The 19,074-nt window shown below is 44.7% G+C and overlaps 1 protein-coding gene across 4 annotated transcripts in view; it reads right to left on the reverse strand.

The window, feature by feature from the left end:
- Nucleotides 1-4,713, reverse strand: part of CRIM1 (cysteine rich transmembrane BMP regulator 1) — a 178,338-nt gene extending 173,625 nt beyond the window's left edge. For 2 of the 4 annotated variants that reach the window (XM_089529751.1, XM_089529750.1), the window contains exon 1: nt 4,101-4,713. In XM_089529751.1, coding sequence (XP_089385877.1) covers nt 4,101-4,413 — 313 coding nt within the window. In that variant the 5' untranslated portion in view covers nt 4,414-4,713. The remainder of the gene's footprint in view (nt 1-4,100) is intronic. The other 2 variants (XM_089529752.1, XM_089529754.1) reach the window with 1 other exon arrangement.
- Between the last annotated feature and the right edge of the window lie 14,361 nt (nt 4,714-19,074).

The following is a 19,074-nucleotide window of genomic DNA, read 5'->3' on the forward strand; positions in this document are numbered from 1 at the left end:
GCATACCTAGGGCAGGGGTAACGCTGGAGGTAATGTCAAGCCCATTAACTAATATCCCTCCTTCTGAGATTGTCTATAATATATTCTTGAGGATGTCTGTCTGGCTTAATGCTTTTCGCACTTCAGCATTCCAAGGGTTCACTTCCCCTAAGCCCTAGCCATCATGGCCTACAATCGGGGTTTATGACAGCTGAAATACAAAACATCTGAAGGACCAAAGACAAGGAATCACCGGCCTAACATAGTAAGTGCAACAATGGACTGTATCACTTATAAAGAAATAAAATTCTCCTCCAAGGTCCAGAAAGCCATAAACAACTGCACTGAAATTTTAGTTTTTGTATTGAGGAATGTCCTAAGCTCCTGCTGGACAAAAAGTGCAATTTTATAAACCCAGTAAGTCAGTGGTTCCCAACCTTCCTGATGCCGCGACCCTTTAATACAGTTCCTCATGTTGTGGTGACCCAAACCCATGAAATTATTTTCATTGCTACTTCATAACTGTAATTAAATAGGCGTTTTCCACTGGTCTTAGGCGACCCCCATGAAAGGGTCATTTGACCCCCAAAGGGGTCCCGACCCACAGGTTGGGAACCACTGCAGTAACTGAATAAATGTATTAAGGGAAGCAGAATGTCAAAGCATTAAACTCAATACAAGAAAGAACAGAATGTACGTTGTTTTCCATGACAGGCATTTCACCCAACATACCAACATATTCCTTATATGACATATTCCTTAAATTTAAACTCTCATCTTTCATACATACAAAGCAGTTACAAATCCAAACAATTTACAAATAGATTTGAAGTGTGGCATGTCTATAATGCTGACCCTTCATGGTGCCAATAAAACTGATAAAACTAAACACCTCCTAAACATACCCGAACAGAAAAACCAGAGCAATTTTTAAACATCAGAACTATTAAGTAGCAAAAGTAGACTGCGGCCAAACGTACATTCCAAAGTTTATGTTCCAATTTTAGGGATATACAGGAACTAGGGTTTTCTAAACAGTTAGGTATGTTCTTTGAATGCTGCCACTGCTTCAGAGGAATTTGAGCTCTATGCAGCCCTCTCCTGGATCAATGAAAAAAAATCTCCCTTACTTAAGAGAAAGGAATTTTTCCCCATATATATTCTTGTTTCCACTGGCACTGTATTCTCTCAAGCCTTTCCACAAACTGCTTATATGATAGTGAAGAAACCAACCTCTCTTATGTCCCCTTGCAGACAGCTAGCTATCAGGCAAAATATGCATGCATTTCAAATTATTCAATTTCACTGCTTTATAAGGGATACTAAGGTAAAATGTGAATCATCCAATGCCATATTCCCCCTTTTTTGCCAGAAGAACCCTACATATGTCTGTGATGAGAAAATGGAAAGTTTACACTGAATGATCAGACTTTCTTTAGCAACTCACGATTCCTCATAGATCATTCCAATTTAAAAGACTGAAAGCATTAAAAAATATTGACATTAGGACAACAAAGACTGACAGGGTCTCATCTATGCCATAAAAATGCCACTGTTCCACTTTTATCTGTATTCTGCGACGTTTTGAAAAATATTAAAGGAAATAATGACTATAACTACCACAAAAAAAAAAGAAAAGAAGTTGGGTCTCTGGCAACCCACAGCAGCGGTACACTTCTGCTTGACCATCTGGGCCAAAAAATCAGGCACATTAAGGCAGCAACCCTACAGTGCGCTGACTAGCATCTATCTTTTGTCAGTAAATATCTATATTTGGTAAGTACCTAGCCTTACTTACACTTGTGTCAGTCTAGATAGGGCTGGGCTTCAAAAGGAAGCCTGAAAACAAACGTTTAAGGGAAATGGTACCATGGCTGAGACCCCTTTTTTTAATCAAATGGACAGGGGTCCAAAACACTGCTTTAACAACCCTGGCTGTAGTTTTGTGAACCATTTGGCCTTCTCTGTTAGAGCGCTCTGGTGCCACACCAAACAACAATTCCCAGGATTCCCTACCTCTGAGCCAGGACAGTTAAAGCAGTCTCAAACCGGATTATTTCTGCCAGTGCATTTTGGACTAGGGAGGTCTATTTTCTTCCCCAGAAACACTGAACCCTTGGTTTTCGTGTCCCTATTCAAAAACACTCTGAAAACCAATGCTGCATCCACACTGGAGAAATAACCCAGTTTGGCACTGCTTCAACTCTTTTCTGGCTCAAGGCTATGAAATTCTGGGAGTTGAAGTTCGTTGTGGGGCCCACAACAACCTCCAACTCCCAGAATTTCATAGCCTTGAGCCAGAAAAGAGTTGAAGCAGTGCCAAACTGGGTTAATTCTCCAGTGTGGATGCAGTCTCAGACAAATGTCAACAATGAGGAGAGGAGGAATTGAAGGGCCGAAAAGGAGAGACCCCCCCCCCAAAGGCAGGGTGGAGGGAGAGACTGAACCAGCACCACACACCCAACAGATGGGGGGGGGGTCCCTAGGGGCTTCTTCTTATTATTATTATCGAAATAAAATGAAGTGGAAGCGGGTGCGGGTCCTGCTTTGGGCGAGGATGGAAAATCACTGTGAAGGAACTGGGGAGGGGAGTGAGGGGAGCAGTGCCAAAGGATCCTAGGAAGGAGTCCCCACCTTCCCCTGGAATTCAGCTTTCAAGGCATTTTGCACCAAGCCTCTGCATGGCAAGGAACCGAAAGCAAGGAGGGTGGCCACAGGTCCTCCTCTCCCGGGACACAGCCCTCCATTTCCACCTCCTTCTGCCCAGGAGGAATCCCAAAAGGGCCTCCACTTTGAGTAGGGTTCAAAAGCATGACTTTACATTTGTAGGCGGGGGACTAGAGGTCCTCCTTTTCCAGGACAATCTCTCCATTTCCACCTTCTCTTGTCCAGGACAGATTCCAAAAGGTCCTCCATTTTGAACACAAGCATGCATTTACATTTATATTGTTTCTGTTGTTGTGTATATGTGTATTATATATGTATACATCACACACACACACACACAAATTATTTATATGAATGATGTTTAGCTTTTTAATTTTTCTAGCGTCCTCCACATTGTGTGGAAGGTCCTACCTTTGGCGCTGCCTGGCCCTCCTCTGTGGTGAGGAGGAGGAGATCTGTTCACCTTGAGTAGTGGAAAACTAGGCATGGAGGACTCAGGAGCAGGTCCTCCTTTCCCAGGACACAGCCCCCATTGCCACATCCTCCTGTCCAGGAGAGATTCCAAAAAGCCCCTCCATTTTGAGAAGGACCGAGAAGCATGCCTTTCCATTTCTAGGCAGGGGGTGACCAGACTTGGTCCTGCTTTCCCAGGACACAGTCCTCCACTGCCACCTCAACAATGTTGTCTGATGCTATTACAGCAGGAAGGATTCCAAAAAGGTCCTCCATTTTGAGAAGGGCCGAGAAAAGCATGCCTTTACATCTATCTACAGGCGGGGGGGGGGGGCGACCAGAGTTGGCCCTCCTTTCCCAGGACACAGTCCTCCATTTGTCCAGGAGGGATTCAAAAAAGGTCCTCCATTTTGAGAAGGACCAAGAAGCATGACGTTCCCTTCATTTAAATGTTTGTTGTGTTTGTGCATATACACATCTACAAAATATGTATATATATTTGCTGTGCATGTGTGTATATGTATATATAATATAGAAAATTTATTATATATATGAAACTTCCTATGAGTGTCTTTCCTTTTCAGCTCTACATTTTTCTAGCGTCCTCCACGTTTGCTGGAAGGTCCTACCTTTCCGACCCTGCGGGGGAGGCGGCATAGAAATGAAGAAAATATTGTTGTTATTATTACTATTACTGTTGTTGTTATTCTTATGGCAGGAGGAGGAGGAGGAGGAGGGCAATCTGCTCAGCCTGGCTACACCTATTCCTTTTCCACCGTGAGCCGCCTCGACTGCCTTCCTGACCAGAGAGGCGGAGTAAAAGACAAACCTTAAATAACATGATTTATTTATTTGTTATATTCCTTAAGGAGGGGGTCGATAGTGGGAAGGGCGGAAGGCAGGCAGGGGCCCGAGGCGAGGGCGAGGCCGGGCTCCCCTTCCTTCCTTCCCTCCTTCCCCTTCGGCTTTTTGTTGCTCCTTTCCCCCTCCCCTGATGTTACCTTCGCAGACGCCGGCCTCGTACTCGGTGAGCGAGTCCCCGTGGAGGAGCGGCGGGCGGATGACGCAGCGCAGCCCTCGGTCGCAGGCGCCGTGGAGCCCGAAGAAGCCTCCGCAGCTCTCGTTCCGCTGCCGGGCGCAGAGGAAGCAGCAGCCGCACATGTCGAGGACCACGCCGCCGGGGCAGTTGCGGGGCTCCTCGCAGCGGGACTCGTCGCAGGGGAGGCACACGAAGGCCCCCGAGGAGCCCAGGAAGAGGAGGAGAAGAAGCGCCCGCGGCCAAGAGCAGGGACAGGCGCCCCGGGAGGAGCCCATCGCGGGAGCCGAGCCCGCCTCAGACGGCGGCGGCGAGAAAAGTTTCCCCTCAACGGCGGCGGCGGCGGCGGCGGCGGCGGAGCGTCCAAGGCAAAACTTCCCCGAATCCAACGCCAACCGCCGCCCTCGCAGATTCAAACGCCAACCGTCACTCGAGAGAGAGAGAAACCGTCGCCTGCCTTTCCACCTCAGAGGGCCCAACTGCTACGCAGCTCCAATAACGGCGCCAGGGAGAGAGAGAGAGAGAGCACGAGACTCCCAGCCGCCGCCGCCGCCGCCGCCTCTCCTCCTTCCTTCCTCCAACAACAACTTCCAAACCCGACTCTGCACTCTGGTTATCTCCCCCCGCTCCCATGGTTCTGACTCCGCCCTCTCCCTTCGCCTATTGGGCCGCGAGTCGCCCGGCTCCGCCCACAAAGATCGCTCATTGGCTGTTTGGCCCCGCCCCTTTTATATCCCCTCCTCCTCTTTCTCCTCCTCCCAAGGATTTTTATTTAGGCGCTGGCGAGGCCTTAGGCGCCTCATTCCTCTCTCCCTCTGTCTCCTCCCCTTTTTCCTCTCTCTCTCTCTCTCACTCACTCACTCTCTCTCTCACACACACACACACACACACCTCGCGCCCCGCCCCCTTCAGCCTGCGTCAGCGATGGAGAAATATAATCCGGTTTGGAACCGCTTTAGCCGCCCTAGTCCAAAACACACAGCAGGAATAATCTCAGTTTGAGACCGCTTTAACTGACCTGGTTCAGTGCTAGGGAATCTTGGGAACTGGTTTTGTGAGACATTTAGCCGCCTCTGTCAAGAGATCTCTGGAGCCACAATAAACTACAGTTCCCAGAATTCCACGGCATGGAAGTCCTAAATACACTGCAGAAACAATCTCAGTCTGAGACTGCTTTAACTGCCCTAGGGAATCCTGGGAACTGTAGTTTTGTGAGACATTTGGCCTTCCCTGCCAGAGAGTTCTGGGGTCACCGTTCCCAGAATTCTACAGCAGAAATAATCCCAGTCTGAGACAGCTTTAACTGCCCTGGCTCAATTTTAGGGAATCCTGGGGACTGGTTTTGTGAGACATTTTAATCTTCTCTGTCAGAGAGAGCCCTGGCACCACAATAAACTACAATTCCCAAAATTCCCTAACACTGAGCCATGGCAGATGAAGTGGTCTCAAACTGGATTGTTTCTGCAGCGTGTTTTGGACCCGTGCTGTGGAATTCTGGGAATGGTAGTTTGTTGTGGCACCAGAGCTTTTTATTTGGTCATGTCCTACATTCCCCCCAATGTCCTACATTTTACGATGCCTTGTCCTCCTTTGCGGTTAGGACATCCTGCCAGATGTCCTGACAAATAACACTATCTCCCTTTCATCACTGCTTTGTCCTGGAAGCGTGGTTAGCCTGCACCTGCAAGGAGCTGTTACCTCTAGTTACTGCTCCAGAGGTGGCTTCTCTTTGCGGTGCTGCCATCCTTCCTCCTCCATCTCTCAGCCGCCTGGCCTCCCTTTTTGGAAGGCTTAGATTTGCCTACCCTCCTCCCCTGGAAAGAAATTCAGAGAAAGTTTGAAGGAGAGTCAAGTTGGCCAATGTTTGCCGTAGTCACTCCTTGGCGGCCCATGCAAGCAGGTTATGAAGAGAGCTGCTATATGGCAACTAGGAGGAGCCCTGAGATTCCCTCAGTCAATCCCTACTTCAAAAGGATGCTGCAGCAAGGCCTGGTTCCACTTTGTGAAGTCGAAGGCTTTCATGGCCACATAGCCCGAAAAACCCACAAAAAACTTCTGGTTCCAATTTATTTGGAGAAGGCAATAAAAATTAGAATCAAAATTATTTTCTCGTGGGTCTAAAACCACCTAGCCCCAAGATCTGGCAAAAATGTTCATAACCCACTAGAAGGAGATATACAGGGAATTCTGAGACAACCATTTTGGTCTGGAATGGGGATGAATGTGAACTTCAGACAAGATTTAACTGCCACTAAGAGATTTGCTGCCTAAACATGCAGTGGGAATGATGAATTGATTTTGAATCGATTCACAGTTGCGAATCTCTCTGTGCAAAAAATATAAGTGTGACTGGCCCCTTGGTTTTTAGTATTAGTAGTACTAGTATTGGACTACTATTCTTGAGTCCAGGGTTCAATTCCCATGTAGCCATGAAACCCATTGGATAACCGTGGGCAAGTCCCACTCTCTCTCAGCTTCAGGGAAAGACAATGGCAAGCCCCCTCTGAACAAATCTTACCAAGAAAACCCATGATAGGTTCACCACAGAGTCACCATATGTGACTCCAGTGCAACTCTGCCAGAAGTTGACCATAGAGTTGTGCTGGAGAACCTAGAAGTTCCTAGAGAAAACACTTCCCTAGGCATTGGTAGGCCCTTCAGCATGATCCTATATGTTGACCATAGAGTTGCACTGGAGGACCTGGAGATTCCTAGAGAGGTGTTCTCTTGGGTGAAAAGAATAGTGCTTTTTATTTGCTGTTTTTCTACATTCACGGGGGTCCTTCACCCCTAACCATAGTGAATGTGTAGGGACCTCTGTAGTTTGCTTTACTGAGGAGCAGAGTAGAAAGGTGCATGCCACACTGCTCAACACTGTCAACCCTGCTAGTAGTTTTAAAGACCGCTTGCTATAGTAGGAAGAGCCTGCAGAGAGAGTGCATTCTTTACAAGAATTGTCACAGCACTGCAAAGTTTAGCAAGCACACATAATTTTAGAGTGCTTCTTATACTATTTAACTAAATGAGTCCACGGCATAGATATCATTGCATCAAAGTCATATACTAGCAATCTATAGTGTATGACCTTGCTTTGGACTAGAAGGTGGTTATAAGGTATTAAGGACTGTAAATATTGATTGCAGTTATTAATTATCTGTTGGGGGTTTTTTAAAGTAAGAGTTAAAATACTTGAACTGAGTGAAGAGACTCAGGAAATAGAGAGAGAACAGAAAGTGCTCAAACAGGAAAAAAATATAGAAAGTCTTCTTGATTACTACAGCTTGAATATTACCCCCCACAAGGGTGAGGAATAAGTGGTCCATACAGTTGTACTGCATCTCCCAAGTATCCTGCCCTAGCCAGCATACCTAATATTGAAGGATAATGGGAGTTGAATTCCAGCAGCCATTGACAAGTGAAACATTCCTCACACACCTGTGTAGATAACACTTGTTGAGTACACTTACAAATGAGAATAAAGACATCTTTTCTGACAGCAACCTGCAAGCATCTATACAGCTGCTGCCGCTGCCACCCCACACAGGCATAAAAATCTTTTGATTTTGTTTTTATTTTCCAAATCCTCCCTGAATTTTCCTCCTGTATATTTTACCATTTCACAGATTAAAAATTAGGGTACATGTGGCCAAGAAACATCAAGATGTCATAAATTAATAATGAAGAACAACATACAAACTAGGAGAAGCTGCAGCAGTTTGCTTTTGCCTGAGCCTAGTGGGAAGAGCAAGATTCTGCCCCCTTCCTCCCATCTGCTGAAGTAATTGAGTGCAGACAGCTTTTGCAGCAGCTGAAATAAGCTAAGGACAAAGAGCTATGTGTGAGGAGGAAGAAAAAAACCCAGGACATTTAAAAAGCATCTGAAAATACAAGACAATGGAAGATTAACTGGGACTGTTCCTACCTAATCAGGTGGAGGGTATGGGTGGGTTATCTATATTTTAGCACTAACACATTTTCCCTAATGTGTGCATTTCTTTACACATCTTACCCAATTTGCACATTCTTCCCATTAAACCACACTTATTGATTGTTGCCTGACAGTTGGTCCCAGAAATGACCAGAAGTCTACTTTTGGTATAACTGTCCAGTTTTTTCTGCCAACCCTCCCACACAAAAGACGAGGGTTTAAATGTTACCACTCTCTAACCAAAACAGAATTCTTGAGTATTTGAGATTTTTTTATCACCCATTTTTAAAAATCATGTGGGTCTGGAGGCTTTGGGGGATGTTGGCATTAAAGGCCGCATGGAGCCCAGAGGTTGTACTTTCCCTACTCTGACCTATAGTATCAGGTGCATATGTTCCCTTATCAGTGCAGTATATAAGCTGCTAGCTCCTCCATCCCAATCTCTCCTTGATTTTAGGGTTGCAAGACAACCCCCTTTTTTAAAAAAAGAAGAAAAGATAATTGATGGTTCTTTATTTCAGAAAATCAAGCCTCCTGCAAATGAATCAGAAAGCTTTCCTGTGACGTTCCTTTTTTAAAAAAAGTTTTTGATTTACCAGGTAACCCTGCTTTGTAGTCACAGCCTGAGGGGGAAGAACTGTAAAGGGCTGAGGGATAGCCTTACTGAAAAGTCTCTGCATCCCTTAAAGTGCTTCTGCAGCTTTCTTGCAAAGCAGCTGCTGGTGAAGTGGGAGAATGAGCTCAAAAGGGATGAATATGCAGCCTTGTTTGTCTTAGCCCTAAAAGAACCTTGGGAAGTTTAACAAGCCAAGAGATGCAGCGAGAAAATGACTTAGAGTAGAATAGGGTAAAAAGATCTTGCAGGGCCTCTTCTTGGGCACACACAATACTTTTTTTTTCAAGCTGTGTGTGATTAAATCTTATGATAAGGATAGGGAACCTCTTTCAGCCTGCAGCTGAAATCAGCTGGGAAAGAAGGTGTAGGAAGCTGTATTTTAGCAGTGGGTGCAGCCACAGGCAAAATGGTAGATCCAAAAACTCGAGTATAATTTAGCTTTAAGCTCTTACTGCCAGTAGCTAAGCCTTAGGAGAGTGTTTAGAATGGGTAAAACCCTATAATGAAAACTGGGTAACCACCAATAATATTATCTTTGGGAAGTGGTCATGGCCATCAAAAGAGTAAAGATATGCAACTGAGCACTAAAGTCAGAATCATCCAACCCATAATATTCCCCAATCACTATGTACAGATGTGAGTGCTGAACAGTGAAGAAAATTGATAGGAAAAGATTCAACTCATTTAGACGTGGTGCTGGAAAAGAGTGTTGTGGATACTGTGGACAGCCAAAAAACAAATGGGTTCCTGAACAGATCAGACCAGAAATCCTCCTAGAAGCCAAGATGTCAGAAGTATGACTGCCGTATTGTGGCCACAACATGAGAAGGCACGACTCATTCAAAAAGACATGGTTGGAAAGGTGGCCGGCAGTAGAAAAGGAGGAAGATGGCACGCACACCAGATGGATGGACTCAGGGAGATCATGGGCAGGAATCTACAGGAATAGAGCAGAGCAGTGGAGGAAAGGGGACTTGGAGGTGTCTTACTGACAGGGTCGCCATGAGTTGGTAACAACTTGAGGGCAGTTAGCAACAACATGGCAGTCAGGATAACTCTGGAGGGCTGGATTGGGAGCACAAGAGGATCAAATTCATTCCCAATGCCTAAGGTTTAACATTTCCAGTAGTAATGGAATACTTACATGTTTGGTCTATTCTTTGATTTGCCAGCACAACAACATTAAAGTCTTCACATAGCACAAGGGATATGAACACATTTTGCCACAGATGAGATTCTACATGAGGCAACATACCAAAAGAGCCTCTCAATGATTTATTCTATTTTCTCAATAGATCTTGCCTGCAGCATGAAAATATGATGCCAAGTGGTGTTGGTGGGGCTTGATCATGGTTGGTGTGAAACATACTTTGCACAACACTTCTTTCCCTTCACAAAACTAGTTTTCCCCCTTTTGAAGCTAAGCACAGACACACTGCAAGCATAAGAGAGGCTCATTGATTGCAAAAATAAAATCAATCTGCACAAGGTTACTACCTTTGCTAATCCGTAAAACAAACCAACAGTTACCACATTTTTCCATTTTGAAGAAATGTGCAAATAATCCTTCAAAAAGCATGCAGAATTTCTTCAAGACCAACCCCAAAATCTCAATATGTTGAACAGAATTTTGAGGATGTTAACTTGTTTATGAAGTAAGGACAAATCAAGAGAGAATTTAAATCCTTACATGGCATCCCTGCCAAAGGCAGCTGTCAAATATCCAAGAAGAAGTTGGATGTCACTTGATATCCTGATAACCTTTTACTATCAGAATGTGAACTGTTCAGAGGCAGGATCTTTCTTATTACCTGATGCAGGAGATGATGACTGCTTCCATCACACTTTGCTTTCGTTTTCTCATGGCTGATACTGGCCACAGTGCTTGACTAGATGGCCTATTGATGCAGCAGAACTGTCCTTCTGTTGTTATGCTGCCTGCATGTGTTAGCCAACAATTTAACATTTGATTCCTTTTCAGAGGTGCCAGCTTTCCACTTGCTTCCTCAGATTTTCACTGTCCCTTTAAAAGGAGCACATGAGACAGTGCGTGTCTAAGCTTTTGATCTTAACAAATGTAGTCCCCAAGCATATTATCAGTCTCTGCTGGAGCAAGAATACGAATCTTTCCCAATTATCAGTAAATCTCCCTGTCAAGCCACTGCTCCTCTTGTCGGACTGAAAACAGAACATTCCTCCAAAGGAACACAAGGATATGAAATAATTACGTAGGAAAAAGAGATTGAAAAACAGAGATAGAGAAGGACAGAGAGAGAGGAAGAATTAAGGCCCAATTGAATTAAGCAGCTGAACTGCAGCCCAAAGGAGGAATAAAGAGGAATGACTAATAAGAAAAGGGAAATATTCAAAACAAACACAACACTTGCTCACTTAGTTCTCTGTGAAGTAACAAGCCCTCAGGAGGGCAAGGTAGAAATAGAAAGCTAAGAAATCTGGCAAGCAGCTATTTGTCTCTAGTTGCACCTTCTTCACAACAGTGCCCAGTGTTCACACATATGCCTGTACACTTTTAAAGCAGGAAGAGCTGATAAACGAATGCATAAAACTGAATAGAGGGAATTTTCGTGAATTGTGAAAAGACAGGTTGAAATATGAGGTCAAAATCTCAGAATTCACTTTCCCTGGAAGTAAGCTCTTGGCCTAAAGTGCCAGCTGCTGCTGCTGTCAGTCTCTCAGTTTGGCTAAGGTGTGTGTGGCAGTGGTTTTAGAACAAAGTTGGGCAACATACAGTCTTCCAAATAGCGGCCATGCTGTCTTTGGGCCAAGCAAAGGTGACCTTCCTGTATTACAGGGTTTCACATCTCTATACTGTGTGCAGCTGCTCTCTATTTGGTTTCTCTTTGGCGGGTTACAGATGGGCAGGGGAAGACGTCTTGAAGGTGTCTTCCCCTGAATACGGAGCCTCCAGACCGCCCGCCCCGGGGGCGTGGCTAAGGTGGATGGGGCTTCCACACTGGGGGTAGTGAAGACGCCTCACCTGGGGTCATTTCTTACCCGCAGCTTCCATACTGCCGCCTTGCAGGACGCTGCAAAGAGAGAGGCAGCTTCTGCACGGGCGGCCAAAAACGCGGCTTTTTTTTCCTTTTGCTGGCTGGTGGATGTGCAGCTGCGCAGCTGCGGCGGTCAGCACCGGCGGCAGAAAGCGTATGTGCACATTTAAAGCGCCCAGGCCCCTTTAAACTTTTTCCCCTGCCCTACCCAAGAACAAAGGTGGCCTCCTGCCAGCTGGTGATCAGCTGGTGTTGGCATCCTTGTCCACTTGCACGTTGCCAGTCTCACCGGCATCATGGATGCCTCCTCTCCTTTGGTCCCCGCGCTCTTGCTGAATCTGCAATGCACAGCCACAGCTGTCGCTGCTGCCACCGCTGCCACCGCTGTCCCCCTGCCATCCCCCATCACCTCCCTTGTACATATGTAAATATTTAAAGTTTCAGCGTTTTTTTATTGTTAGGTGAAAATGGCGCAGGAATATGTGTAGGGGTTCACTTTAAATTCCAAACTTTCCACAATTCTAGCAGCGCATGCGTACATGTTGCTCTAGGGTTAGGGTTATGAGCATTAAAATAGAGTGCAGCTGTGCTGCAGCTTCCACATCTGCATGGCATCTGACGCTCTAATTAGAGCCTCGGTGCAAACTGCGCATGTTCCAGGACCCCGACTCATTATGCGACACAGCAGACACGGAGCTTTTAAATAGGCAACTTAAATTAGCGGCGTAACAATTCTGGCATACCGGTGCAGCAGCTTATATACGGAGATGCGCACGTACGCCGCTTATCAAAAAGAAGCGGAAAAAAGCGGCACCTTTTTAATGCCGCTTCTTCCCGCTTGGGGCGTGCAGGCGGCGCGTTCATGGCGGCATTCAGGTAAGGGCCATCTAAAGGCTATACCTTCATGACGTCATGAGCACACCCCTTTTTGCCCGTCTGTAACCTGCCTTTGTTGCTTAATAAAGATAGCATGTCAGAGTAATAATGATACTTACAAGGCTATGCTATGTTATAAAAATATGACTGCCATATTTTTTTGGTAGCTTTTTGAGTACAGGTGGAGTGAGATAGGCACCAGCACAACTGTCTTTATCTGATTTCTTCATTATTATGTATGTTACTGATTGCCATAGCCCTAAGGAGGGGTTCAGCTGGCTCACATGAAGGATAAAGTTGGGGAGGCGAGAGAGAGCGCACACAAATACTGTCATCAGTGTGGCTGTTCTCTCGATCCTTGGGTTTTTTGTGTTGTTCTTTTGTCTTGAGGGGGGAAATTTGGAAGGGGGCTTCAATGGGTGTTCATGAAAATGCAAGTTAAAAACATGGTTCATCTCTTTATTCTCAGCAGGGGAGGCACACATGTATTTGTGTACTTCTTTCTGAGTTTTAAGGGGCCAGTTATAAACCAATATTGCAGATACAGTATATTCACAATCTAAGTCCAAGGAAAAAAATTAACAGCAATATAACAAATATATACTAAACTGAACACATACCCACTGTCTCCAACAATTCCATGCATCCAGTGAGGTACCAGTGCAGGACATAATTGCAAGACCTTGCCACAAATGCTCTTCAGCAGAAATGCAACCTAGGATAAAAAACTTAAAGCACTAAACAAAAAGATACCAAACAGGTGCAAATACATAATAGAAATCCCACTGCAATGATTTTATCCTTTTGCTTCCTTCTAAATACATGCCCCTGGCATGCGGCTCCGCCCCCGGAGGGTGGAAGCTCCACCCCCCGGCTTCGGCCCCCCAGTTGTCTGAGGGACAGCAACCCGGCCCCCGGCTCAAAAAGGTTGCCTACCCCTGCTGTACACTGTCAGCCCTCAAGTATAGTAAGTTTCTACAAATGTGAGAAGAAATGCCCAGAGTTTAGAAATGTTGCTTTTTGGACTTCAACTCTCAAAATTCTCTATCCAGCATTGCCATGATGGCTGGGGGGCGGTATAACTATGAGTTATAGTACAAAAAGGTACATTTTCTGAACTCCAGAAAGTCCTTCAGAACTTTTCTTTGAACCCAGAGAAGCTGAAGACTGAGGGACAGGAAGACAGCTTGAACATGTAAGCTGTGGCAGTTCTCTTTCTGAAAACTATATTGGCTACAGATTTTGTTAGGAGGAACTTTAGATTCATATCCAATTTTCTTGGCATTCAGAAGTACCATTAGGTGTGTGGAAAAGCTGTATGTTGCTTCCACCTAAGCCCAAATGCTGAGTGGTGATTTTTTTGCGTGATAATTGATCCTAACAAGTTCAAAGAAAGATATTAGAGAAGGTAGGGAGACTGTGCAGGGCATGCTGAATTATTGTAACCATTTGAATGATGGGACTGGAGGAGTGGGCTGAATGTGATATACATCTAGCCCTCTTCAGGTATTGTACTATGTATAATAAACACTAAGGGAGGGAAGTATACTGACTCTACCCACTCCATTAGTATTTCTATTATCCTCTATTTATGGAAAGTAACATTTTCAAAAGAAAAGCTTTCTTTATCTGTGGAGCCTGAAGATAAGGCAAACTCACTGCAAGATGGTTGTTAGTAACTGAATTATATTAACTGTGTTTCATTAACGGTTTGCTTTAAGTTTATTTATGTTTTGTTTATGTATCTTGAAAGTTGAGGGTAGTATATAATTATTTTAAATGAGTATTTCATTATTTTTGCTCTTTCTTAGATGTCAATATGTGAAACAAATTTCTCCTTTGTTGCTTTTTAAAAGACATTAAGAGTCTGTTACATTTCTCTAGAAAGGGCTTTTAAGTCAAATGAGTACATTCTATTTCCCCATTTTCTAAGGAGTATACCATGAAAATACCATTTAACAGTGAAGCAGGGAGACTAGGTCATCCATTGATGCATTCTAACAATGTTTTACACTGTTTTACATTTCCCCCATGCTATTTATTATGCTTTGGCCTAATGAGGGAGGGAATGATGTATCACATAGGGCTGTCAGAGTAAAAACTGGAGACTGCTCCTGTATTTAATGGTTATGTACAAGAGGGATGCAGTGGCTTAGTGGTTAAGATGCCAGTTCAGACAACTGGGTGATTGGAAGGTTGGTAGTTCAAGGCCCAAGTGCTATATGATGGGGTGAACTCCTGTCACTAGTCCCAGCTTCTGCCAGTCTAGCAGTTCAAAAGCGTGCAAGTGCAAGTAGATAAATAGGTACCACTTTGGTGGGAAGGTAGGGTTGCCATAAGTCAGGACCTCCAAACTGGGACAAATGTAGGACAACCTTTTCAAATGTAGGGCACATTTTATAAAAATGGAGGACATGCGGAAAAAATTGATGCTTTTAAAAAATGTTAATATAAATGCATGTTTCTTAGGCATGATCAAAATGGAGGACATTTGGGCATTATTCCTAGTCAGATGGCAGAAATGGACTTCCTTTTCTGCCCAAACCACCCCCCTCCATTCCAAAACACACACAACAGCACATTTGGGCACTTCCCGTGGCTTTACTTAACATGGCCTCTTGCATAGTTCAGAGGCTTATTCCATAATCAAACCCCTTGAGTTTAACACTTAGCATGGTTTAACATGGCTATGCATATTGAACATGTCAAGGTGGTTTCACAAGAAGTGGATTTGCCGTTTCAGGTTTCTTGCACCAACTCTACTTCTCAGAAGTGTGTACTTAGTCAAGGGACTTTGATTTTTTTTCACTGCACATGAGTTTGTAAAAATCAGAGCAGCTAACATTGGCCATGCCTGAGAGGCTTGCTGATATCAATATCACCATCACCATCATCATCATCATCACCATCATTGTCACAACAAGGGAGACTTGTTAGCATTAAAAGCACAAAAAATACACCAAAACCACACTTTGGAAGGTGACACTCTCTCAACTTCAGAAGCTGACTCAAATCACATCATCACCACACTATCCTTGTCGAAGCAAGGGACAATTGTTAGCATTAAAAGCATCAAAAATACACAGAAAAGGCACTTTAAAATGCACTTTAAAAATACAGTTTAAAATACAGCTTAAAATGCACTTTAAAAATACAGTTTAAAAAATACAGTTTAAAAAACACATACAGTACTTCCTCCTCCTCCTTCTCTTCCTCTTCATCCTCCTCCTCCTCCTCCTCCCTGGCACCAAAAAAGGGCAAAGGAAATGGCCCTTTCCTTTCCCCTCTGGCTGCAGCCCAGCCCAACAGAGGAGGAACTCCTCCTCCTGAGTCTGGCTGGCCAATGGGGGCAGACTGGGGCTGGAACAGCCCCGCCCCCTGCCAGCCCTCACAGGCTCAGGCCTGGAGGACCCAGCCTGAGGAGGAGGAAGTCCTCCTCATTAGCCCTGCCTGCAGCTCTGCAAGGGCCAGCAAAGGCAACCTCATCCACCCGGGACAAGGAGGAAACCGTGCAGGGACGCCCCCTAGTGGTCAAAACCCGGGATTGTCCCGCCCCCAGCCGGCTTATGGCAACCCTATGGGAAGGTAACAGTGTTTGGTGCAGTCACACTGGCCAAATGACCACCACCACCAGACCACAAGAGCAGTCCTCAGACAACGCTGGCTCTTCAGCTTAGTAACGGAGATATAAAGAAGTAGTTATTGTTATGATCAAGTCAACACTGACTTATGGTGACTTTATCCTAGGGCTTTCTTGGCAAGGTTGATTTAGATGTGGCTTGCCACTCCCTCACCTTAGGCTGAGAGAGTGTGACTTACCCAAAGTCACCTAGTGTGTTTCCATGGCTGAGCAGGAATTAGAAACCAGTTTTTCTAGAGTCAGAGTCCAACATTCAAAGGACCACACTACATATGCTGATGACACCCAAATTTATTATGTCCCCGACTATTGCAGTGACTAGGGATTGCATCTCTCCTCTGGATGCCTGTCTTGGATTGGTAATGGTCTGGATGAGGGAAAACAAACTCAGACTGAATCCAGAAAAAACGGAGGTACTCGCGATAGGTACCCCAAGTCCAGGGATGGAGTTTTGTCACCCAGTCCTGGATGGGGTCACACTTCCCCTAAAGGACGAGGTTCGCAGTTTGGCAGTACTCCTGGATCCGTTCTTACAATTGACATTCCAAATAGATGTGATGGCCAGGAGTGCTTGGTATCCGCTTCGGTTGATACGCCAACTGTGTCCCTACCTGGACCGAAAGGGCCTTGAAGCAGTAGTACTTGCACTGGTAATCTTTCGGTTAGATTTCTGCAATGCGCTCTACTTGGGGTTACCCTTGTACCAAATTCGGAAGCTTCAATTGGTTCAAAATGCAGCAGCCAGATTGGTCACTGGAACATCTAGGTTTGACCATATAACACCAATTCTGAAATCTCTTCACTGGCTGCCAATTAGCTTCCGGGTGCAATACAAGGTATTGGTTATTACCTATAAAGCCCTATATGGCTTGCGCCCGAGTTACTTGAGGGACCGCATCCCCCCATATAATCCGCCCCACACACTCAGAACATCCGGGAAGAATCTGTTGGAAGTCCCTTCATCCAAATATATGTCCACTTCCCAAAAGGCCTTTTCTGTGGCAGCCCCGCAGATGTGGAATAATCTTCCCGAGGAGCTCCGTCTGATGACCCCCCTAGAAACATTTAAAAAGAGATTAAAAACCCTTCTCTTTTGTCAAGCCTTCCCCCCGAAGAATGAAGCTGTGTATTCTGTTGCCATAGATTCTCTGTTTTACCCTTTGAATGATTGTGTTGGATTTTTTAGTGTTATACATTGTATATTTGTAATATGGATTTTTATGAGATGTGCTGTACTTGGTTTTATTGACTGTAAACCGCTTTGATCTTTGGAAAAGCGGTATACAAATAAAATTTATTATTATTATTTATTATTAATTTTTAGAGAACTAACAGGAATTCTTGGTAAATTCAGTGTTAGTATTTTATTGTTGTACTGATTGTAAATTGTACTAAGTGTCTTTTAAGGTTGTAATCCCGCCTCGTTCCGTGGAAGAGGTGGGAGGTATAAATAAACTATATTATTATTATATGTACATTTACAGTGGTCAAACGTATATGGAAGATTTGATCATCAGTGGCCATTTGCTAATTGAATGAAACCCATTGATGATACTTTATTTAGCACTTTTAAATCTAATCAATTTAATTAGATGATTGACTATAATCTATATCTAGTTCTTAGATTGTGTGTGTGTGTGTGTGTGTGCGCCTTCAAGTTGCCCGTTGACTTTTGATGACCCCATTAATTTCATAGGGTTTTTAAGGCAAAGTATGCACAGAGATGGTTTAGGTTAGTTCCTTCCTCTGAAATATAGCCTACTGCACCTGGCATTCTTTGGTGGTCTCCCATCCAAGTACTAACCAGGGCTGACCCTGCTTAGCCTCCAAGATCAGAAGGGATCTAGTGCTTTTACCATCAATATCATTTTTCCTTGTAAAAACATCACTCTTTTATCAGTGAAAAATTATTTTAGCTTCGCAACAAAGGAAAATAAATTGTCAGTATTAATAGTCTGTAATCCTGCTTCGATCCACTGGGAGAGGCAGGGAAACACAAATAAATTTTATTATTATTATTATTAATAGTAGGTAAATTCCATTGTAATGGTCTGAATTTTCTGGTTGAAAAGAGGTTAGTTATATTGAGCTAAATCAGTTGCATTGTATATGTACCCAAAGATGCATGTAAGCATGTTCCAGAAAACAAAATTAAAGTCATTACCAGTTCTGTATGTTGAAATTTTGGATTACTTTCTGAAACATCCTTTTACATCTAATTCAGGGGTTTCCAACCTGGGGGTCGCGACCCTTTCTTGGGGGTCGCCAGGTTGGGATTCCCCCCTGCCTCCCTCTCCTCCCTTTTTCCTTGTGGGTGCCGGTGCTAGTGCCGGCAACCACATGCAGAAAGGGCCTGGGTCGCCTCCTCCCCTCGCCTTCTCCCCGTGGGTGCCCTCGAAGGCACCCGCGATGAGAAGGCGAAAGGGCCGGGACTACAAACCCTAGCAGCCTTTGTGACCGGAAGTCCCGCCCCTTCTTCCCCGGTGGCCTCCCTGATTGGTTGGGAGGCTGGGAAGGGGTGGGACATCCGGCCGCAAAGCCCGCTGGGGCTTGTAGGCAGTCGAAAGTCCCGCCCCTTCCTCGCCTCCCAGCCAGTGAGGGAGGTCACGAGTGGGACTTTCGCCCGAAATGGGGGTCACGGCCCAACAAAGGTTGGGAACCGCTGATCTAATTTGTATAGTTCCTAATTCATTAGTGTGCAAATCTATACAGGTTTACCAACAAGAAACTCCAATTATGTTCAAGGATTCTTGCTCACCACATTGTAGATGTATTTGAGAGTGTAGCCTGTGTGTTTGTGTTGACCCTTTCATCTGCCTGTACACTCAAAATCAACATGACCAGGTTTGCACACCATCTTTGAAAGGT

The sequence above is a fragment of the Sceloporus occidentalis genome, unplaced genomic scaffold (assembly GCF_023333645.1).
Source record: "Sceloporus occidentalis isolate IW3139 unplaced genomic scaffold, rSceOcc1.0.p SCAF_6, whole genome shotgun sequence".
NCBI classification, from domain to species: domain Eukaryota; kingdom Metazoa; phylum Chordata; class Lepidosauria; order Squamata; family Phrynosomatidae; genus Sceloporus; species Sceloporus occidentalis.